Below are 25,512 nucleotides of genomic sequence, written 5' to 3'. Positions count from 1 at the left end.
CTACATGATGTGGGTGCTGGGAATTGAACTCAGGTTATCTGCAAGAACAATACATGTTCTTAACCACTGAGCCATCTCTCCAGACCCAATTTTCTTCATTCTTATACGCTAATATATTCCTCCAGAGAAGAACTTTCTGAGGTATGGATGGAAAGATTTTTTTTTTTTTTTTTTTTTAGAAATAGAAATGTAATAGCTAATTTTTGGTGCTTCTCCTACATTCGATTACATAATTGGTTAGAAATTATATATACAAACATATATAATGCTTATTTATATGTATGTGTTTGTATCTGTATGATTATATGCCACATATGTATAGGTGTCCCTTCTGGGAGAGCAGTAGGTGCTCTTAACCAATGAGCCATCTCCAGTCCCCAGGGAAATGTATTTTTTTAAAAATTTACTTTTATTTAGTTTTTGAGACTGGGTCTCACTGGGTAGCTCTGGCTAGCCTGGAACTCCCCAAGTAGACCAGGCTGGCCTCTGACTGGGAAGTCCACTTGCCTCTGTTTCCCGGATGCTGGCATGTTTATTTTAATAAACACCCCCCACCATGTGAAATGTATTTTTAAAAGTTTGTAAAAACTATCAAAAACTTGCATAACTGTCTTTTCCTCAAATTTTGAGCCTTAGGTCCCACTGGTTTATCTATTTGTAGTCCTAGAAAAAGTTGCTCTTAATGATCTAGATGATAGAGTGTATTGACATTCTCACATCCTGGCCCATTTGTATTTGGGATTAGTATTTTTCCTTCACACAGATACAGTTAATGTATATTCCTCTTCTTTTCGTAAACAGTGTTTTGCGATGTTTGAAATCAGTGGGGAAATCTTGTCTCCTGAGATAAATACATACTCCAAACATACTCTGTTCCACATATTTTGTTAAAAGTATATATAAATATGTGGTGCTACATATTGAACCCAAAGGCCTTGCATACACTAAACAAGTGTATTACCAATAAGCTATGCCCCTAGCCCAATACAGAACATTCTATAAGTATTAAGAAGTGTAGGGCTAATATATGTTTATTTTATTATTATTTTAGTAGAGCTTAAATAATCTACTTAACAAAAATCTATTTTTTTTTTTTTTTTTTTTTTTTTGGTTTTTTGAGACAGGGTTTCCCTGTGTAGCTTTGCGCCTTTCCTAGAACTCACTTGGTAGCCCAGGCTGTCCTCAAACTCACAGAGATCTGCCTGGCTCTGCCTCCCGAGTGCTGGGATTACAGGCATGCACCACCACCTGGCCAAAAATCTATTTTAAATGAACATTTAACCACTAATTTTACAATTAACCACTAAAAATTCATTGTAATTTTTGTTAGCAGTTTGCATGTTCAGAATGATTTTAACAATATAGTTTGACTATCATTTTTCAGTATTTGACACCATGTAGTTTTATTTTGTGGCTAATAAGGAAATATTCAGTGTAACAACAGGGAAGGTTAATTTTTTTTTTTTTTTTTTTTTTTTTTTTTTTTTTTTTTTTTTTAAGACAGGGTTTCTCTGTGTAGTTTTGGTGCCTATCCTGGATCTTGCTCTGTAGACCTGGCTGGCCTTGAAATCACAGAGATCTGCCTGGCTCTGCCTCCTGAGTGCTGGGATTAAAGGTATGCACCACTACTGCCTAGCTAGGTAATTTCATCATTTGGTATATTCTTATTGATCTCAGAAACAGATGAATATATTAAAACTTTTTAAGGGCAGTTGGGGGGGACAAAGTTTTACTATATATATAACCCAGGTTGGCCTCAAACACACACAGAGGTCAAACTGCCTCTGCCTCCAGAGAGTTGGGATTAAAAGCAGAGTGCTTATGTAGTGTTTTCTGGCCTGTTGCTTGGTATGTAGTTAAGGATTTCTTCAAGCTTGTAGTGATCCTCCTGCCTTTTCCTCCCAAGTACAATGATAATAGGATGTGTGTTATAAAGCTTGGCTTAGATTTGTTTTTCCTCTACAGTACTGGGTTTTGAACCGATAGCCTAGTGTCTGCTAGGTAAACACTGACCCACTGGGTTGCTTCAGCAGTTCTCTTTTCATTTTTAAATAAAATTGTGTAACAGGGTCTCACTAAGTTGCCCAGGTTGGACCTGAATGATATAGTTCATTTAGTCCTGAATTTGCAATTAGCAGGGATTATAGGCACGCTCTACTACCATGCTCATCTTATTACTATTATTATTTCAGTTTTCTGGTTTCTCTGTGTAGCCCTGGCTGTCCTGGAACTCACTCTGTAGACCAGATTGTCCTGGAATTCAGAGAGATCCTCCTGCTTCTGCCTCCTGAGTGCTGAGATTTAAAGGTGTATGCCACCACTGCCCAGCTCCCAGCTTAATTTTTTTTTAAAAAACAGAAAAATCTCTATAAGTTTTAGAATTGAATTTACCCCATGCACCTCTGCTATCTTTTGAGGCTGACAAGGTGACAAAAGCCATAAGTACCCATGCTTTGGTTTTCCTCATCTTGATCAATGAAAACGTGATCCATCACAAAACTGAGGAGTTCAGACTGGAGTCCAGTATCTGGATTAAACACCAAAGGCTGAAGGCCCTCTCTGCCACCTGTCATTAACTGGTGGCTAAAAATCATTAACAGATCACAAAGCAGCATGAAAGCCTGCAATGCAAAGGGAGTTAGTTCATTAGCAAAGTAGTACATGAATTTAGGAATATCTATTAGTATATGAATACAGGAATATCTACAAACCAAATAGGAAACACACTAAATTATGACATTTCAATACCAATACCACAATAAAAATCATAACAGTTTTTAAGTTCCAACTTTTCACATTTATCAAGCTATAAAATTATTTTTATCATTAAACTGTGGTTACATTGAAGACATTAGTTTCCAATTCTATTTAAAAAAATTTTATATTTGTGTTTTAATTTTACACATCAGCCATGAGTTCCCTTGTCCTCCCCCTTCCCGCCCCCGCCCCCACCTTCTCTCCATCCCCTCCCCTCCATTCCCATCTCCTCCAGGGTCAAGACTTCCCTGGAGATTCATTTAAACAGGGTGGATTCAGTGCAGGCAGGTCCAGTCCCCTCCCTCCAGGCTGAGCAAAGTGTCCCTGTGTAAGCCCAAGGTTCCAAACAGCCAGCTCATGCACTAAGGACAGGCCCGAGTCCCACAGCCTGGATGCCTCCCAAACAGTTCAAGCTATTCAATTGTTTCACTTATCCAGAGAGCCTGATCCAGCTGGGGGCTCCACAGCCTTTGGTTCATAATTCATGTGCTTCCATTAGTTTGGCTATTTGTTCCTGTGCCTCTCCAATCTTGGTCTCAACAATTCACACTCTTACAGTTCCTCCTCTTTCTCGACAATTGGACTCCTAGAGCTCCACCTGAGGCCTGGCTGAGGATCTCTGCATCCACTTCCAGCAGTTATTGGATGAGAGTTCCAGCATGACCATTAGGGTGTTTGGCCATCTGATCACCAGACTAGGTCATATCAGGCTTTCTCTTGACCACTGCCAGCAGTCTACAGAGGATGTATCATTGTGGATTTCTGGGAACCTCTCCAGCACTCTGCCTATTCCTGTTCTCATGTGGTCTTCATTTATCATGGTCTGTTATCCCTTGTTCTCCCTTTCTGTTCTTGATCCAGCTGGGATCTCCTGCTCCCCTAAGCTTTCTTTCCCTCAAATCTTGCCCTTCATTACTCCCACTCTCGTCCAGTTGTTCATGTAGATCTCATCCATTTCTCTATCACTGGGTGATCCCTGTATCTTTCCTAGGGACCCGTTTTTCTAGGTAGCCTCCCTGGAGTTGTGTAGCAGTCTAGTCATCTTTGTTTTTACATCTAGTATCCTTCTATGAGTAACCTCTGAGCCATCTCTCCAGCCTCCTATATATATATTTTAAAGTTGAATGTATTTACCAAAGAACAGCAGACTGAGAGATTTTGGTTTGAATTTAAAAAAAGTTAAGCTCAACTCTGGTAATGTAGGATTATTAACAGATGACATTAGAATTCTATTATACAATGCTTAATCAGGTAATCAGCATACTCTTTATGATAAATTACAATTCAATAAATTATTATGTAGTACTCAAAATCTATGCTACCACTTAGATTTAAAAAAACTAATATAAAATATTTTCAAAATACAACTAAAATTAGATACAACCATTAATATAAAAGTATCTGAAAGCCCCACAATAAATTTCCATTAAGACAAAATATTATATAGAAAAATTTTTACTTTTTAATTGATGAAGTAAAATAATGTACCATGAGTTTTCTTTTCTTTCTTATTTTTTTATTTTTATTTTTTATTTTTTGAGAAGTTTCTCTGTGTAGCCTTGACTGTCCTGGAACTCTCTCTGTATACCAGGCTGTCCTAGAACTCAGAGATCCACCTGCCTCTGCCTCTCAAGTGCCGAGATTAGAGGTGTGTGCCACTACTGTCCAGCTGTGCCATGAGTTTTATAATAATTGATTTTGTGAAAATATTCCGAGTGCAGAAATCTCCAAATAATTTACTAACACCAAATTTCTTTCTTTCTTTTCTTTTCTTTTTTTTTTTTTTTTGTCGAGACAAGGTTTCCCTGTAGCTTTGGAGCCTCTCCTGGAACTCGCTTTGTAGACTAGGCTGACTTCGAACTCACAGAGATCCGCCTGTCTCTGCCTCATGAGAAAACCAAATTTCTAAAAGCTTACTTAAAAGGAAAGACGACAACTTTGGCATTTATTTTGGGAGAGTTACATACCTGGCTATCTAATTCCAGCAAGAACAATGGCAACTTATGCTCTGACTGCACAGCTGTGACATGTATGAAAAGTACTTAGATACTATTTATAAAGGTGGAAACTTTCAAGAGAATCCAGAATTATTTCATTTTTTTTAGAGACAGGGCTTCTCTGTATAGCTTGGGAGCCTGTCCTGGAACTCGCTCTGTAGACTAGGCTGGCCTTGAACTCACATGTATCAGCCTGCCTCTGTCTCTCCCAAGGGGAGAATATTTTTTAACCCAGGCTATTTGGATATAGAACACACCAGAGCAGAAACATCAGATTTTGGTTGAACAGGCCATAGCAAGGTATTTTAGGCAGCAATTGTGGGTTCTGCAGAGTTAGAGAACAAGACTTAGGGAAGATCATGTACACTCTGGGAAGAAGAGATTTGTGGCAGTTTATGTTAAAAGACTGTGAAGGATGAAGATCTTCTAATTTGACTTATATTGTAGCCCAATTCAAAAATAACAAAAAAAGAAGATACACTTTTGTTTTACATGAAAGAATTTCTTAGTACAAAGTATATTAAATAGTTTGTAAGTTTTTATAATGGAAAACACTTCAATTTCTTGGGCCACATTCTGACCATTTTTATGCAGTATCCCTCCTTAAGGAGGATTTGTTGGATATACGGGATCATGTCATCTGAATGCAGACTTCTAGACTCCAAGGACACAGACTCAGGAGTTTACTGCCCCAAAACAGCTGATTATCTCATCAAAGCCTGTAAAAGGCTTTTTTCCATAGTTACACTATGTCAACATGTGTACTTCTTGGCTTCATGGTAGTCAAGAGGTAGCTATGTAGAGGGATTACGGTATGGTCATACTTTAGACACATGGGCTGACATTCATATATATACACACACACACATATGAAGAAGCTAGACACATGTGTATACATATTTTGAAGCTCTTTCTGGTAGCAGGAGCTGAACGTGAGAAGTCAACCCAAGTTATAATGTCAGCTCACCAGACCCTCAATATTTTAGCATAGAATTCATAGGAATCAAGAACTCTAAATTTCAACTTAAGTCTTCCAGTTGACAGGAATATACTTGTCAAAATACAAGAACAGAAGATGCAGCATGGTTTATAACTTAAAATATCCAGACATCTATATTCTAGGCTGTATATTTATGTATAGATATATGTATGAAAATTTGAAAAATTGTATCTTCTACTGTTCATCAATACATTTGGGTTGTTGATCATGGTAAATACAGAATAATAATAACTAATAATTCCTTACCTGTTCCTTAACTGGAGTATTAACATTAGATAGGCACTGTTGGCAAACAGCCAAAAAAGATTTCACTGTTTTCCTCAAGACCAACAAATCCTCCTGTAAAACACATTTAAATATGCAAACATGAATAACAATACACCAGAAAACTGATCCAATGAAAAAATATACAGAAAACAGTCAAAGCTGTTTATTGTAAAGAAATTCATAAAATTAAACTCATCATTGGGAACCAATTAGTAAAGTTATTTCCTAGTTATTGAACATAATGGGAAGGGCAGAGACCCAGCAATACTAAACATTCAGTCATATTAATTTAATAATGAATGATCACTGTGACTATTCAGAAAGATTTCCCTTTATGAATATAGTTTTATATAGGCTGATATTAGATATATTGCTAGCTCTATAACATTTAATGTAAGATGATGGAATGTAAGGCTGAAGAGATGGTTCAGTGGTTAAGAGCATGTACTGCTCTTCCCAAGGACCTGCGTTCAGCTCTCAGCACCCATACCGGACAGATCACAACTACCTGTCCCAGCTCCAGGGGGTTCAATGCCTTCCTGGGCACACGCACACACACGTACACATCTACACAGACATACACACAAACGTGTAATTAAAATAAAAACTAAATAAAAAATAAAACTTTCAAAAACATGATGGAAAGGACACTGAAAAGAAAAAAAAACATATTAGCAAGAAACATGTCTCCTATCTTTATAGTGTACTGCAAAGTGTTGCTGGGGGAAATGAGTATGTGGCTTAATTCTAGGCTTGGAGATAAATAGGATTTCACATTAGACAGTCTGATAATATTCCACATATGGTAACATTTAAAAAGTATGAAGATAAAATTTTATTTTCTTCTTGTTCTTAAAACTATTTTTTATGTTTGTTTGTTTGCATGTGAGTACATGTCAAGGCAGAGGGAGATTTGCAGGGGTCAGATTTTTATTTCCATCCTATGTGTTCCAAGATTGAACTCAGGTCAATATGCATCAAGTGCTCTAACCTGCTGAGACTTCTTACAGGCCCCTATTTTCTTTCTCTTGAGACAGGGTCTTACTGTGTAGCCCTGGCTGTTCTGGGACTCACAGAGATCTGACTCTCTCTGCCTCCTGAGTGGGATTAAAGACACTTGTAACCAAGTCTGGCTTTTTCTTAAAAAAAAAAGAAGGAAAGAAAAGCACTCCCCCCACTCCTACCTGCCTTTGATACTAGAGACTGAACTGAGCCTTGAAAAGAAATACACAACCTGGTTCCTCCAAAGCCAGAACCCAGGGTAAAATGGTCTCTGCAAAGAAGGGGGAGAAAGCACTCAAAGGGAGGAGCTGATACTGGCAAGCATGGAAACAGTCGTGCAGACAAAGCAGATGCCAAAACACACCAGGCACAGACAGCTTGAAGACACCAAGTGAAATGTGTTCACTTCTACCCCCCACTCCCGAGACAGGGTTTCTCTGTGTCACAGCCCTGCCTGTCCTGGAACTCACTTGGTAGACCAGGCTGGCCTCCAACTAATAAAAATCCACTTGCCTTTGCCTCCGGAGTGCTGGAATTAAAGATCTGCACCACCACTGCCTGGCTTAAAACGTGTTAATTTTTAATTACTCTGTAGTTCTGGTTACTGTTTGAAAAACATTTTTAAAAAAATCAAGGTTTATAAAACTGTAGGGTTTTTGAAGTTGTTATCACACAGAATACTTTGTTTTTTTCTGGGGGAGGGGAGGTATGTGTCACTAACATCTCTCCCAACCCTTCCCTGCTAATTAGGAAGAATCCTTTGTTCCTGGGAGGGACTTTCTGATGTTGATGGGTGTGGCCACCTAGGCACAAAATACCTAGTCCACACCACAAAACTCAACACTTTTATATCCTCCTCCACCTCTACAACAAGTATAGGCTTAACTCCCTAAAAACAGAGACCTGTTGGGACTTGGACCCCTAAAACTGGTTTTGCCAGTGTGTTGGGAGACTTTCCAGCAACATCACTGAGATAGTCTTCCTCATAAGAGCAGTGGTTCATTTTCTAGAAGACTGTGGATCTTCAGATTGGTCATTCTGCTATTTTAATTTCATTTCCTGCAAGTCAGAGTCAGCTTGTAAAAGATTAAACAACATCCTTAATGTGAAATGTCAACCCTCCTTTTCCTGTTCAAAGTATGAACAGTTCACTGGATTTCTGATCTTGGTAGTCCATACAAGAAGGGAATTTAGAAGATCTTGTATATTGTTAATGAATATTTGCCCATGTCCTGGCTGAAATAACATGATTGTTCATGAAGCTGGATGCAGTTTGGCGTGGGAAAAATGAATAGGTTCTATTGTTGGACACATTAGCAGCACCTAACTCAGGAGTTAAGACAGTGTGGACCCTCTGAGTTCAAGAATTTCAAACCAGCTTGGTCAACACACAGTGAGATTTGTCTCAAAATAACCCACCCAGCAGACAGAAGCCTCCCTCCCTTCACAAAAGATTCTAACCTGAGTGCAGTAGTATGCACACCATCTCAGCACCTGAAAAGCTAAGGTGGGAGAACCCAGACAAAACCCCTGGGAGAAGGGGCAGTTAGGATTAAACTTTGAAACCAGGGCCATCTGCCATCGGTGCTCATTTTCCCCTGATAAATGAGCCAGACACATGCATATAATTTAGCATTATAAGGTTTTAAAAAGAGTAAGGAAGAATAATTAACTGAATAAAGGACCACATAGAAATAACTTTAAAAGTTACTCTATTAAACTAAAATTGTTTAAAACTATTCTTCTTGGTACTCTGTTTTGGGATCTTCACAGGCCAAATGACATTTCAGAATACTTTTGCTAACATGAGCACATATTTTGAAGGAGGAAAGTGCCTGTATTGTGCAAAGTAGTAAGAGAAGGACACTATTTTGAGGGCTTTTAATGTTTCTGCAGATAAATACATATCTATACCTCAGAATTCCTTGAACTTTCAATATCAAACATTTGCAAAGCACTGGGTAGGGGAAAACAGATGAGATAATAGACAACTACAACAGAATATGTAGTGTAAGGATGGGGGAAAGTATGGGATCTATGCTAAACAATTCAGGGTCAGAAGTCTTGGAAGGGTTCTCAAAGATGACACGTTCTGCAGCTGGAACCAAGACTAAATTGATAGGACTACATGTAAACAAGCTCCTGGTAGAATGGGACAGGGTTACAACCACATGACACACCAGTGTTAAAGATTCTATAAGGCAGAATGACTAATTAGAATTTCCTGATTGTGAAGGGTTAAAATATTGTAGACCTACAGCCAAATTATGTTCGGTTATTTTTAATTTCCATCATAGCCATTCACTGTCCACCTGTGTCCTTTTATCAGAAAAAAAATTACAAAATATATTCTTAGCCTACCAAGCTTCCACCAATTAAGAATGTCATTTGATAGCATTTGAGACTTAGAGCAGTTCCCCCACTCTAACGAAATTCACTTCTCAGCAGTCCTCACCTCATGTATTTGGTAAACTCCTTGATTTATGACTTTGTTTTGTAAATAATAAAGTATCATGTAAACACTTCCATCGTGGAATATACTATTTGAGGCAGCTGCAGTCATATTGCTGGGTCATGGTCACTCATATTTGGTTCAAGAATAAACTATCCGTTATCCCCTTTGAGGTGAAAGCTGTATTTTGCATTGACACAGGCCACATGTGATGATGTATGTCTGTAATGCCAACACCTAGAAGATTGGGGAATATTTTAAGTTGGAGGCCAGTATAGGCGCTATCACAAGACACTGTCTTAAAAACAAAAAAACCCTTCAAATCCAGGCTTACCAAAAAAAAAAAAAAAAAAAGTGTTCTAGGTAGGGCAAAGAATGCTGAAAAAACAAACATGGATATATCACTGAAAAAAGTTACCATACTTGGGACATGTACAGGCAAGAAAACAAACAAAAAAGGAAACAGGACTTAATGTAAGGAAGGAGCCATTTAAAATGTCATGATAATTATTTGGATATTATACTAAAGGATTTTTATTTTGTCACAGGTGTACTAAATTTTTGTGTGACAGTAGAAGATAACATGAAATACACCAGTTAAAGAGTCAATACAATCTTTTGTTGAAAGCTTACTGTGTAGCAAATACTATGTTCTATGTTTATAAATCTCATAATCTTTAGGAGAAACAATTGATAATAGTCCAGACTTAATTCCCTTTCTTCTTCTTCTTCTTCTTCTTCTTCTTCTTCTTCTTCTTCTTCTTCTCTTCCATTTATTTATTTATTTATTTATTTATTTATTTATTTATTTATTATCTATCTATCTATCTATCTATTCATTCATTTATTTACTTGTTTATTCATTTATTTATTTATTTGCAGAGTCTTACCCTGTAGCCCTTGCTGGCCTTGAACTCAAAGAGATCTGTTTGCTTCTGCTCCCAGAGTGCTGTGATTAAAAGAGTGTACCGCACCAGGCCCCATTAATAATATATCTCTGTTTTCTAGAAAGGAAAACTAACATTCTGTATACCCATAGGATCCACAGAAAGCTGTGTTGATACTATTTAACAAGCATTTGGTCTTTGTCTATTTCTTAACATACAACTCTTAAAATCTTTGCACTTTCTAAAGTGAAGTGACTTTTTCTGTGCTACTAAGATGACTAATGGCTGATACTCCCTAAGTATCTTCAGGCTACTCATTGGAAAGACAAGGAATAACTAGCGTTAGGCCTTTAAAATCCTTTCTCCCCTACAGTTCTGAACAATATTCTAAATACTTATCCTACACCCACAGATAAATGAAGCTCTCACCTCTTATTAAAGCTTCTTTTTGCAACAGATGAAGACAAAGACGTCTACAGCTGCCCAAAATGCATAGAATAAGTGACTGTGGGGTGACTAACTACAACTGATACACTTACAGTGAAACCCCTACACCTAAGGCTCAAGGAAACCACGGAAGGAGAGGAAAGACTGTAAGAGCCAGTGGTGCAAGATGCCAGTTGTTAGATACTGTTTGTTACCCATGACAGAGAAAATGCATGCATGAACTTTTAACAATACGGTTGCCTGAATAAGACTAGTATGATATCAGTTCACTCACTAAAGCAGACAGGAGAAATTCTATATGGTCTCTTTCCTAGATGAAGAGCTACAGGTGGTTAATGCTATAGAGAGAGGAACAATCAGTTTCTTCCATTGATGAACTCCTCCTGCACGGCTTGTTCAATACTGAGTGATCAGCTCTAGACACATGTATATACAAGAAAAGCTACACAGACTCAGTATGTTATATACTTAATATGTGACATGTGCATATATACAGACATACACACATATACATATATGTATATGCACGTATCAATAATTAAAGAAGAGACCATGAATATGGGGGAGTATGGATGGAGTTGGAGGAAGGAAAGGGGAAAGGTGGGAGTGATGTAAATGCAGTGTCTTGTATGAAATTATCAAAAATCACATAAAAACAAGTTGAATAAAGAAATCTATTAGAATGAAGTCCAGTACATATGATGGAAACACAACCAAACAACAACCAACTAAACCTTATTTTTCCACTTCCATGCAGTGGGAAGCTAACCCTTGACTTGGTCATCAAGTGCTAATGATTAAATGAAGCATGTTTATGTAATGAAGTTTCCATAGAAACTCAAAAGGACAGGTTTCAGGGAGCTTCTCGACATGAACACTGCATCTTGGAGATCAGAGTTTCTGGGGGGTAATATACTTAGAGAGAACATGGAAACTCTATCCTATGTCTAATGTGCCTTGAGCCCTATCCAGCTCTTTATCTGTATCCATATAATATTATTATTATTAACAACACAGGGTCTCATTATGTAATACCCAGATTGGTCTTGAACTCTCATTCTTGTCTAAGCCTCCCTGTGGTAGTATTGTGTTCCCTACAATATCGTGCACCCTAATAAATTTATCTGGGGTCACAGAACAGACAGCCATTAGATACAGAGCCCAAAAATGGTGGCTAGAAAATGGGTCAGAGCAAGCCATAGCAGAAGCTGGGTGGTGGTGGTGCACGCCTTTAATCCCAGCACTTGGGAGGCAGAGCTAGGCGGATCTCTGTGTGCTCAAGGATACAGCCAGCATGGAGACACACGCCTTTAATCTCAGGGAGTGATGGCAGAAAGGAAAAGATATATAAGGCGTGAAAACCAGGCACCAGAGCTAGTTAAGCTTTTGGCTAACAGCATTTGGCTGGTTAAGCATTCAGGCTTTGGAGCAGCACAGTTCAGCTGAGATTCATGTGGATGAGGACCGAGATGCAGTCTGAGGAAACAGGACCAGCTGAGGAACTGGTGAGGTGAGGTAGCTGTGGCTTGTTCTGTCTCTCTGATCTTCCAGCATTCACCCCAATACCTGGCCTCGGGTTTGATTTTATTAATATGAACCTTTAAGATTCCTGCTACACCTCACAAGTTTTGGGATTACACATGTGTATTATCATACCTCTTTTGTATTATCTTTTATAATAAAAGGTAAACTGCTTCTTTACATTCTGGAATCACTCTAGCAAATTCATCAAAACCAAGGAGCAATCACAGGAAATCAGATGTGGTGGCTTGGATGAGAATGCCCCACAGATGCATACGTTTGGACGCTGGGTCCCTAACTGGGACTGTTTGGGAAGGATCAGGAGGTGTGGCCTTATTGGAGGAGGGGTGTCACTGGGGGTGGGCTCTGAGGCTTTAAAAGACTCATGTCATTCCAAGTGACTCTCTTTCTCAGCCTCATGTTTGTCTCTCAAGATGTGAGCTCTCAGTTACTATCCCAGCACCATGTCTGCCTTTCTGCTGCCATGCTCCCTGCAATGAGTCATGGATTCTAACCTTCTGAAACTGTAAGACCCAAACAAACTCTTTCCTTTTTAAGTTGACAGTCGCAGTATCTTATCACAGCAACAGAAAAATAACCAAGACACAAGATTTACAGCAGGTTAATCAGAAGTGCAGATTGAAAAACCTGAAGCTTGGAGCTGACATCAGAAGTGAGCCCTCAACCTATGGGATCCAATACCACTTCCAGATAGTAACAGAATTGAGTTAGAGGACTCTCAGCTGATGGGCACTAAAAAACAAATTCATTTCTGGAGAGGTGAAATCCTCCCACTTTTGGGTCACAGAAATATATTTTGCTGCGGAAGTATAGGAGAAATAGGCTTTTTCTTTTCCCTTAATATTCCTACATTTGGTAGTAGTAATAGCCTTGACACATGAACACGAGTTTTAGAAAGAAAAATTATGAAAAAGTAGATAGAAAATGAGGAACATTTGGTTGGATGATTACATATTTACTCATGGTATGAAGAAACTTCATTTGTGTTGTAATTGGTCACGAAATGTAACAACTATCAGTGGAACTTAGAGATGTGACAGACTCAGCTTCCAAGGAGATGGTTCATTAGGTACACACAGAAATAGAAAATAAGAAGCAAACTAAATATAATCCCATGGTTATCTTTACAAGCTAAAATAAAAGTAAAAGGCCCTGACACTGGATGGACCAAGCTTAGATGTCAGTATGTCTGAGGTCATGCCAAGATAGCAAATCCTTGCTCTCTGTTCACAAAGGGGAAAATTGTTCCAGGACAATATAGACAGCATCTCCAAAACCCTTGGTCACCAAAAAAGTAGTCAATGCTAGTTAGGGGAAGCCATAACCAAGAAACTGAGAGTGGGATAGAGTATGAAAGAACAACATTATTTTGAAAATCAGAATAATCAGCTTCCTGAGGAGCTTTTATTAAAATACACCTTGATTATACTAATTAGGAGCAGTATCTTCGGTTTTAAATGCTGTTGAGTGGAAGACTATGAGTTGATTAATGCCGCTTACAAACCAGCAATCACAGATAACTGTATCCCACCTAGACACATAGGATATTCCCAAAGCAAAGTTTGGTGAAACAGATAAAAGCCACTGTTAAATAACCACACAACTCTACCAATAAATGCCAAATAGAATATTCCAGATGAAGCAGTAAATATGTTTTGTATACAGGCTATTGTGAGATTGGCTCTATGATGGCCATGATAGTTACCCAGTGAACATGCCTATGATGGTTTGAATGCCCCACATAAGCTCATGTTTTTGGTCCCTAGTTGGTGGAACTGTTTGGGATGATTAATACGTGTGACCTTGTTGGAGGAGGTATGTCACTGGGGCAGGCTTTGATGTTTCAGAAGCCCACACCATTCCCAGTTTGCCCCCTGCTTTGTGTTTGTGGATCAAGATGTAAGCTCTCAGCTACTGCTTTGGTGCCATGCTCCATGTGTGATGGTCAGAAACTCTAATCTTCTGAAGCATAAGCAAATTAAATGCTTTCTTTTATAAGTTGCCTTGGTCATGGCATTTTTATCACAGCAATAGAAAAGTAACTTAGAACAATGACTATCATTAAGATGACGATGCATTCTGTGATTAAAGGCAGTCTTTTCTCTTTTATTCTCCAGTAATATACATTTTTTAATAACCTTAACACCTCAAGATTGACAATTAGTTCAAGAAGCCATATCACATTTGCCATCTCATTTTGCTACACAAGTCTAATTAAATTAATAGGAGAATGAACGAAGTCAAAAGGATAGAGAGTCAAAGGGGAAGGTGGGTATTTTAAACTTAGGGTGGTGAGATGGGTCATCCAGCAATATTGCCCACTGTACAAACTTAACGACTTGAGTTCAATCCCTGGGTCCCACAGAAGGTGGAAGGAGAGAGCCATTTGTTGTCTGACATACTCATATAAATCATGCATTCACAATGATAATAAGTTCTAAAAACTTTAAACTTAGAAATAGTTAAAGGCTGAGGATAAAGATCACAAGCCTGCTGGTTTCTGCTACTACCTAAAAAGGCAAATCCATCTATGACCCAGGAACTCCAAGTTGCTTATTGTAGTTATAAACAATATCTTGATCTCGCTTATACCATAAAAGGCTAGTAGGAACTAAAGGAGTCAGGTAGACAGGAGAAAGTATTGATGTTAGGATCAAAATGAAAGGCTTGAAATTTCCAAATAATCTCAACCCAGATAGAGGAAAGACTTTACCACATTGTCCTCAAACCTGTACTAGCCACTGGGTTTATGTTGCAGATAATATGTCTTTTAGTATAAAATTTTAGTTTTGGCAAAGGAAAGCCCTTTGACAAGGACTGACATTCAACTGCTAACTCAAACAAATCAATTTAGTTGTCTCAAAAACCTAACCAGCAGTGAGTATCATTCTTATTCTGTATATTAGGAAACTGAAGCTTAAGATGAGGCGATTTACTTTGCAATTAGTAGCTAGAATGAGCCAATATTTTAACTTAATATTTAAGTCAAAAGAGAATCTTAAAAAAAAAGAGAGAATCTTCCACATCATACATATATGTATGTGCACGTGTACACACACACACACACACACACACACACACACACACACACACGAACTGAACTTTTAAATACATTTGGTCAGCAACAAGTAATTATTTAATTAACACCTAGTAACTGTTAATTACCAGGAAAAAAAAAAATCAAACTAACAAACCTACTGCAGGAAGGAAAATGGGTTACTCTAGATGATAAAATACATATTTCATTTTCATTTAAAAAAATGGCCTGATAGTAAAATAGACTCCTTTGTCATTAATTCTGTTGGACAAAATCTCCTTTTGCTAGAAAGCACATTGTTATGTTTTGTCTAAATATGTTTTTTTTTTTTGTGCATGTGTATGTATGTATTTGTGTGTGCACGTTCATTTGCATGCATAGGCCAGAAGTCAACATTAGATGTTTTTCTAAGTCTGTCTTCACACTATTCTTTGAGACAGAGTCTTGTAGATGTAACCGTCTTGTTAAATAAGAAACACAGAGCCAGTTGCAGAGTTAAAAACCAAGAGGTCAGAGAAATAGCTGAGAGCCTTACCCTTCACTGCTTCTGCTGTCTTTCCTTTCCGCAAGAGAGCTACTTCTGTGTGTCCTGTTTTTTTTATAGACTTCTGTTCTGTTTTCTCATTGGTTGTAAACCCAGCCACATGACCTCCTCATCACTGCCTGTCTGTACAGACCTCCAGGTCTTCTATGGTTGGTATTGAGATGAACACACAGAGATCTACCTAGCTCTGCCTCCCAAGTGCTGGGATTAAAGGCGTGCACTACCACCACCCAGCTTCTGCTCTGGCTTGCTCTGACCCCAAGGCAACTTTATTAACATACAAATAAAATCACATTTCAATACAAATAAAATCTCACTAGAGCCTGTCACTGAACTTGGAGCTCACTGACTTGGCTAGGCTGCCTGGCCAGCGCGCCCTGGGGATCTGCCTATCTCTGCCTTCCTAGCACTAGGATCACAGACATGTCATTCATACCCAGATTGTAAGACTGGTACAGGGGATCTGAACTCATGTTTTTAAGACTGCATAACAAATATATTACTGAACTATCTCCTTAAACCCTAAGTATTTTAAAAATCGTCTTTGGTCTCTGACAAGCTCACTTAAAACACATTTTTCACACTACAAAAATTATTTTGGATAGATTTTTTTCACTCCCCACTTATCACTTAGCTCAGGAAATAATATTTCAATGAGTTTGGGTGTCAAACAGCACCCATTGGTGGACAGGCTAGTGAAGCAGAGGAACCCTTCAACTACCCTTCATAGGAGATTCTCTACCAGGAAACAAGAGCCTTAACTTGGAAGTCCAGGATTAGGGTTGCAAAGACAGCACACACTCTTTATAAACTTCTGAAACCATAAGGTTTTACTTTTCTATACTGAAAACATTTATTTCTGGTTCTCAGATGATTTGAAGATGCTGGAATTGTATATACATTTCAAGGTCAGAATTTGTTCTGACTAGTTACAGTAGATTATTTTCCTTTTGGTATTTTGAGAAAGGGTTTGACTGCCACTTAGCTAGGTTGGCCTTGAACTTAGCCTTCTGAGGTCTAAATGCTGGGATTAAAGGAAAATGTCAAGATGACTAGTTCATGGATATTAAACAAGACCTGAATCTTTCTTGTTTTTTTTTTTTTTTTTTCCTAGACCAGTCAAACAATTCCTTGTGACTGGACATAGCAAGAATAGACAATGAATAACAGAATTCTCAAAAAAAAAAAAAAAAAAAACCAAACCAAAACAAAAACAAAAAAACCCAAAAAACAAAAGGTAGAAGGACAGATTCTAAAAGCAAAATAAATTGTTTATACACTAGTGAGACTTGCTCTATAGGTATGGTTATTATCTCTCCATCCTTGCCCCATCCCTTTCTTCTCAAAGCAGTAACTGCAGATGGCGAGATCCTAGCTGCACTTTGTTATTATAGGAATTCTGGGCAAAGATCCAAGTAATCTATTTCTTGTTCACAGCTACAATGAAGGAGTAGGGGAAGAACGAAATGAAAGCAGTGAAGAGCCTGTCGTTTTTTTAAACATTCAGCTTACTCCTAGGAATGTGATTTGTGGAAAAAGCACAAGGTTGGAAGGCCTTGGTCACCTCCAGCAGCCCTTTCCCTACTCCTCTGCTCTTTGTTTGGATGTTAAGGTGGAATTTGCAGGAGATGCTACAGTCAAAGCGTAAAGAAGGAACACATTTTTAACAAAGTATTCCATTAACAATGTAAATTATAGTAATCTAGGGGATGTTGGCTTTGCCTTAAAGGATCAGGATTAGGGCCAGAGTCCAATGGAGGCAAAGATGTACACTTGAAGCAGTCTAGAATAGACACATGCAGGGTGATGTAGGGTAGAATACTTGAAGATTATAGAAAACAGGACATGGTGGGCATCATGTACATTTAGAAGGCAGAGGCAGCCAGATCTTTGAGTGTTTGAGGTCAGCCTGGTGTACATAGTAAGTTCTAGGCTGTCCTGGGCCACATAGTGAGAACTCATCTCAAAACAAACAAACAAACAAACATTTAAAAAGGTACTCCCCCAAAAAAAGAAAGAAAAAAGAAAACAGAACAACACTTAGGAGGAGGAAAACTGAAGACAAATCCTTTGTCTTCAGGCTAAAAAAGGCAACTAATTTAGTCCCAAGTCTAATATACCAGGCTCTTTAAATGCTTTTGTATAATCCAGTCCTGAAAGAACTACAGTAAGAATGATGTTTCTTGTTACAGAGAAGAGAGTTAAAGCTGCTTGTAAAAACCAGCACTAGGGGGCACTGGAACAAAGAACACTGAACCTGACTTGCAAGCTTGTCAAAGAACATCAACTTAAAGGCTGACACGCAGCACACCTACATTTTACAAAAAGGTCTAAAACTGTTTTGATACAGTTTTCTCAAATACTTCACTACACAAGGTTTATCACCGAGTTAAACTGTAACTTGAATTTAAACTTCCAATATAATTATCATTTAGAATCTCCTGAATGAGAGTGCTTATGACAGGTCAGAAGAAAATTAGATTCAAGAAAAATCTCTCTACAAAGAAGCAAACCAGTATTATATATACTTAAGGGTCTTAAGTATACTATAATTGTTGACTCAGCAATTCCATTCTAAGTGTATAATAAAACATAAGTCGGGCAGTGGTGGCGCACACCTGTAATCCCAGCACTCGGGAGGCAGAGCCAGGCGGATCTCTGTGAGTTCAAGGCCAGCCTGGACTACAGAGTTCCAAGAAAGGTGCAAAGCTACACTGAGAAACCCTGTCTCGAAAAACCAAAAAACAAAACATAAAACAAAAACAAAACAAAAGAGAACACATGAACAAAGTCTTATATCAGAATGGCTCTTGTAGTATTAATTTCACAGCAAACAAACAAACAAACAACCCCCCCAAAACAAAACACAAAAACAAAAATAAAAAAAAAAACCCAAAACTTAAGTATCAAAATATTCAAGTGGGCAACAAATAAGATCTTACGTAGCCACAAAACAGGCTATTATACATTTATTAAAAATATTCCCAGGGGTACTGAATGATGGCTAGGGGTTAAGAGCACTTACTGCTCTTGTAGAGCACCTGGGTTTGGTTCTCAGCACTTGCAAGGTGGCTCACAACCATCTGTAAATCCAGTTCCAGAGACCAGGTGCTCTTTCACAAACACACTGCATACAGATACATGTAGGCAAAACATTCATTCATAGACATAAAATAAAAATAAACCTTAAATATATTCTTGGGAGACATTCAATACAGTCTCTGGAAAAAAGGGGGATAAAGGCTGAATACAGCCATGAGAAAAGCAATGGGTACTTTAAATAGCTGGTAGAAGGGCCACACCCAGGAGAGCAGCAGCCAAGGCAGGACCAGGGAAAACCTCTTCACCTTAGCACTGGGTATTTAGCACTTACAACCAACAGAACAAAGGCAAAATGCTATGTTAGAACCTGACAAAAAGAACATTGGGATACTGTGGAAAAGAAACTTTGAAACAGACTTAAACAGTGTTCAGGAAGCTGATCATTCAATGGGAACTAAAGTTACATCAGAACTTCCACACAGATTTCAGGCAAGAACTACATAGGAGCCAGGCCAACATTTGTACTGGGGCCTAGGATGAAATCCTGCAGTTGTGACCAGATCATAGACTCCACCTGGGAAACACTACACAGGGGAAATTTGATCACCCAAAGGCAAGGCAGAGGAGAGAAAGTGACCACCTATGGAAGAGGACCGCCCAGCAGAAGGAAGAAACTTGATAGTCTAAACAAGAGCCAATAATCAGGCAGCTTTTACATCTTAAATCTTCACCCAATTTTCTCCTCCATATTTATCCCATCTGTATTTAATATCCAAGGTCATTTTAGAAGGACTCTATTTCCTACTACAGAGATACCTGAACATCAATGTTCACTGATTTATTCACAATACCTAGGAAATGGAATGAGTTAGAGGTCTATCAATTGTGTGATATGAAGATGTGATACATATGCACAATGGAATTTTATTCAGCTGTAAAGAAAAAAGGAAATTGTGAAATTTGTAGGAAAATGAATATAACTGATAAATGTTAATATTGAGTAAAATAACTCAGGCTCAAAAAGAAAAACACTGCATGCTTTCTCTCCTATGTGGACCCCAGCTTTGAATTCTTAGAACTGTATGTTTAACCTGGAGTGTCAGGAGAGGCAGGCAGCTAGAAAGGTTTTGAGGGGGAGGCTAGTGGAGAAGGCTTTAGAGGAGGTGGGACAGTAGAACATATGCAATATGAAGTAGGATGGGAAGAGGGGAATCATATTCTTTGGTACAGATACTTGTAACTTACAGTTACTCAGTTAAATAAGTTTCTACCCACATGCATGCATGCAATTCTAATTAAATGCAATGAGCTAAGAAAAAAAGGAAGACCTAAAGAGACAACAGTATCAGTGGCAGCAACAAGTCTCCTCAAACCCCTAAGAAGTGGGAGAACTTTCTGGAAAGAAGGGTTTACATAAGAGGAGGAGGAATGAAGAAAGGAAAATGGGGATGGATTTTGATCAAAGGGTATTACATATATATGAAACTGTGAAAGAATAAACAAACATATTTGTTAAACATTTTAAAGATGATTTAATTTGTTTGATTTTTATTCTAAAAGAAGTTTGAAAAACAGTAGAAATCAAGTTACTTTGAGACAATGCCTAATTTTTTGGCTCAGAATAGCTTTCAAATTATGATCCTCCTGCCTCTGCTTCACTAAAGACAATCGTTACCACACCTGGAAATATTTTCTTTTTTCTTCAGATAGTGTCTCACATATAGTCCAGGCTAACCTCAAAATTGTTATGTGGGTAAAGATGACCTTAAGCTCCTGGTCTTTGAGCTTCTCCCTCGTGACAACTGGAATTCCAGGCATGCATCATTAGACCTTGTTTATGTGGTTCAGGATTTCATGCAAGCTAGACAAGCACTCTACAAACCCAACTATAAACACAGTCCTCTGTGATATTGTTTGTTCTTTCTTTTAAGATTTACTTATTTTGGCTGGGCGGTGGTGGTACACGCCTGTAATCCCAGCACTTGGGAGGCAGAGCCAGGCGGATCTCTGTGAGTTTGAGGCCAGCCTGGGCTACCAAGTGAGTTCCAGGAAAGGTGTAAAGCTACACAGGGAAACCCTGTCTCGAAAAACCAAAAATATTTACTTATTTTTATCTTATGTGTATGGTGTCTTTTGTTCATTATGTCTGGGTACAACATGCGTGTGTGTCTGCAGAGACCAGAAGAGAGTGTTAGATCCCCTGGGACTGGAATTAACAGATGTTAGCTTCCACATTAGCTGCCATGTGGGTGTTAGAAATTGAACATGGGTTCACTGGAACTCCAATGCTCTTAAACCACTGAGCCATCTCCTCAGCCCCCAAGAACATTGTTTTCTTTTCTCTTGTTCTCTTCCCCAGCTTTCTTAGATCTATCTATGCCTGCCTCTCAAGTGATAAGATCAAAGGTGTGTGCCATTACACCTTGCAGCAGTATTTCATAATTAAAAAAAAATGTACTTACTGAAAAGAATTATGGATCTACATGAGGCTAGAAATGTATTTTTAAAAATAACAAAAGAAAAATATTAAAACATTCACAGTGGATATCTACAGCTAATAATATTTGGCAGGTTTTTATACTGAGAAATTTAAGAAATAAGTATCTTAAAGCCAAAATGAATAAAAATAATTTATTAAAAAATTAAATGAACTCTTCAGAGATTTTAAAATAAGTTTCTGTAAATAATTAATGATCAGGGAAACAAATAGTGGTTAGGTGGCCCGTTTACTACTAGTCAAATAATCCAGTCTATTGTAGCATTCTTTAAAAAAACAACAAAACACTTCATGTAATGGATTGTGAGATTATTTCTAAATGACAACACTAAAATATTTAGTTAACATTTAAAAATAAAACTGATTCATTTCTTTTAATCTTATGTGTATGACTGTTTTGACTGCATGCGTGTGTGTATACTACAGGTGTGCCTGATACACACTGAGCTACAAGAGGGCACTGGATACTGGAGTTAAAGATGGTTGTGAGCTGCCATGTGGTGCTGAGAATAGAAGCCAGATCTGCTGCAAGTGCTCTTAACTGCTAAGCTATCTCTCCAGTGCTACAATTAACATTTACAAATTTATCAATATATACATTTTAGGAAATAAAGAGGAAAAAAAGGGAGTTTTGATTGCATCACTATTAAGTATTCTGCATATTTCAACTGGTACTACAAATGAGACATATAAAATCAAAACTTATTTAAACGTCGTTAGGCATATAGAATTATGAACAAATCCTAGCTCTGTGTCATATCTGGGCTAGAAGCAATCAACTAACAAACATTATCAGTTTGTGATCTTTGAAGAGTTGACCAATCTGCTCATGAAAAATTTTGTGAAAATAAAACCCACAAAATTGTTATAGTAAAAGCTTAATATAAGAATGTAAAGAGTGGTAACAAAATATTAGGTTGAGATTAGAACAGATTATGATCAAAGTCTGTGATTTTAGTCAAGGCTCAATCTCTGACAGTGGTTGCATCCATCCATGTAAACTGGAATTTTGATAGGACCTGCTGCACAGGATAATTTTGAAGATTTCATTAGAGCATTTTTATTCTCATGTGATTTACCAGTAAGGTAATAATAATAACAACAACAATCTTCCTTCTGTTCTTCATTTGAACAGATTTAATTAAATGATTTTCAAGTTCTTTAGAGTCCTAGCAGTATATTTATCAACAACTGTATAATGTCAGTATAGTTAATACAACACAGGACAATTTAAACATTTTTTTCAAGGATTTATACCAGTTCAACAATTGCATTATGTAGGATAAACAGAAACAGATTATTATGGAGAATCACAATGTTTTTGCTCTAAAAGTTGAAAAATTATTATTAAAACACCGAATTATACGCAGGTGTGTGTGTGTCTGTATGTGGATAGGTACATATGGAGGGCGGGTGCCCTTGGAGGATTTAGATCTCCTGGAGCTGGAGCTATATATGATTGTGAGCTGACATGTGTGATGAGAATCACACTCAAGTCCTCTGAAGAGCAGCCAAGTGCTCTTAACCACTGAGGCATCCCTCCAACCTCCAAATTAATTTTTTTTGTGTGTGATAAAACTATGTAACATATCAACCACAACCATCACTCAAATAGCATTACAAAAAAGTGTAACACAAATCTTTCTTCTCCTATGCCTGCTCCCATAGAAATTTTATTTCCTAGGGGTAACTACCATTAAGATTTTATGATTAGAATATGCATACATCTTAATAGTTTTAGTTGGTTCTTTAAATATTTGCTTTTTATTTGTATGTTCAAGTCTCCTTCATTTTATGAAATAATTCAAAATCTTATATTTATGTCAGATAGATTTAATTTTTTTCTTTTTGTCCTAAAATTGTATTTGCTAAAAATTCTTTAAGTGTGCTTTTAGAAGATTCTGATTTGACTGTTAGGTGTTTGGGGAACTCACTACAGAACTCTTAACATGATTTTACCACTGAAATAGTAGGATTCTCTGTGAAAACTAGCTCGTGGTTCTAAGTCTGATCAGAGACATTCTTCCCTTTAATGAACGACAGATTTTAAGATAGGTGTTTTTGTTGTTGTTGTTTGGGGTTTGTTATTAAAATCTCAGCATGAATGGAGCTGGTGTGCTTTTATTTTTGTCTACCATTGAATCAGAGCTCTTTCTTCATAATCTTGAGTTTATCAGAGAGATATCAGACTTAATAGGATTCCAGATTAGAAGTGACCATCAATGTGAGGGGCTTCAGTATTGTTTTATTTTCTTATAAAAAAGTCAATGGCCACTAATAAAATGAAGTACTGTACTCTACTTTCTATCCCATATTTTCCATTTAGCTCCAGAGATCCAGGATTATTAAGTTATTTTTAGTTTATGTCGGCTACTGTGGCCCAGAATCAAAACCTGCATATTGTCAGACTCACTGTTCCCCTTTCTCACATTATTTTGTCCATCAGAGCTTTGGTTTCTAGTACCATTCTATCTCCCTTAAAATAGGAAAGAAACAGCACTGTTGTTTCTTAGAAATATTTTCACTTTGTGCATTATTTAAATATATGTGTACACATGTGTAAATGTATGTTATGCATCTACTAGTAGAAGACTAACATACACTCAAAGCAAAAAACTGATGAACAATAAGCAATCATTTTATAAATATGATTTATGCAGCTTGCAAGATGTTAAATGAGTTCAGCATGGCTATTATTTTCATAAACCTTCTGCTGACAGAAGACCTTACTTACTTTGGAAGGAGAACCGTCAGTAATTTTCACCAGCTGCCACAGAATCGAGTAATGGGAACACTGCAGTGCCTGTACGACTATCTGTGTCAAAGGAAAATAAAAATTTTAATGAAAAAGTTTAAATAAGAGACAATTTGTTTGCACAGTACTAAGTAAATAATACTTGAAAGTTTTATTTTATAATGAAGTTTCAAATCTAAATTTTTATAGAGTAAGGATAGATTGGTTAGAAATCATAAATCAACAACTCAGAAAATAAAGAAAAAATACATTTTGAAAATATCAAGTCAGATAATACTGTTTTAAACAAAAATGTACTGCCATGAATATTTTGCTGTTAAAGAAATTGATGAAACTATTTTATCCAAATTTAAAATAGGGAATATTCTACTTATTTTAAAGCAAGATATAATACTTATATCAAATTTGCATAAACAAAGCTTTATGCTTAATGAACCAAAGTAAAGCAAAAATACTCATGTAGCTACCATTTGTGTCATAAAAGAACACTGTCAGTGTCCATACCAGCATCATTTCTTTCTTCTTCTAAAATTAACAGTGATCCCAACTTACATGATAATAACCATATTTCCATATTATCTAGTCTGCATCCTCAAAATTTACTATGACTGGCTATGAACAATACATAAACAAAATAATATAATTATGTATTACTTTGATTTGCTTTCATTTATCATTTATGTTTAAAATTTATATTTGCTATACTTATAAATTATTAAATTTCAGTATTGTAAAATATTTATAATATGCCCCTAATTATTTGGTTATTGACATACTTTAACATGCTGAATTTTAAAACATTTTGGATAATTGGTATTATTCATTTCATATATATCTTTTGGTACACTGTGTACATGCTTTTCTAGAGTGGAGATTTCTAGTGATTTTAGTGTTCAGGACCTGCTAACACTTTTAAAAGTTACTAAGGAAGCCCAGGCATGGTGGTCCATGTCTGTAATTAGCATGTGGGGTTCCAGAATAGCCTGGACTATATAGCAAGTACTAAACCAGATTGAATTACATAGTGAGGCTCTATTACCAATCAACCAACAGCCAATAAAGCAACCAATCCACACCTATTCTTACTTAAGCTACCCCCACTTTTCCTTTTCATATCAGCATTTGAATTCCTCCTGTCTCATGAAATACCTTGTTCAAGTCTTTGGTCTCCACTCTCTACGGAGATGATCAAATTCAAGGAATTAAAACCGATCAAGAATCATAATATTTATAAAATTCCATTGGGGCAGACCTACACCACCATCTGAGCATTAAACATATGGCCT

The 25,512-nt window shown here is 37.2% G+C and overlaps 1 protein-coding gene across 1 annotated transcript in view; it reads right to left on the bottom strand.

The window, feature by feature from the left end:
- Positions 1 to 25,512, bottom strand: part of Stag1 (stromal antigen 1) — a 346,634-nt gene that overhangs the window by 28,069 nt on the left and 293,053 nt on the right. Inside the window, exons 22-24 of the mRNA XM_036192569.1 lie at positions 24,206 to 24,286; positions 6,001 to 6,093; positions 2,447 to 2,621 (exon numbers count right to left, since the gene is read on the bottom strand). Of these exons, the coding sequence (XP_036048462.1) occupies positions 2,447 to 2,621; positions 6,001 to 6,093; positions 24,206 to 24,286 (349 nt within the window). The remainder of the gene's footprint in view (positions 1 to 2,446; positions 2,622 to 6,000; positions 6,094 to 24,205; positions 24,287 to 25,512) is intronic.

Source organism: Onychomys torridus, chromosome 7 (assembly GCF_903995425.1).
Source record: "Onychomys torridus chromosome 7, mOncTor1.1, whole genome shotgun sequence".
Lineage (NCBI taxonomy): Eukaryota > Metazoa > Chordata > Mammalia > Rodentia > Cricetidae > Onychomys > Onychomys torridus.
The sequence above is the reverse complement of the archived record's forward strand: the minus strand, read 5'-3'. Positions and strand labels throughout refer to the sequence as shown.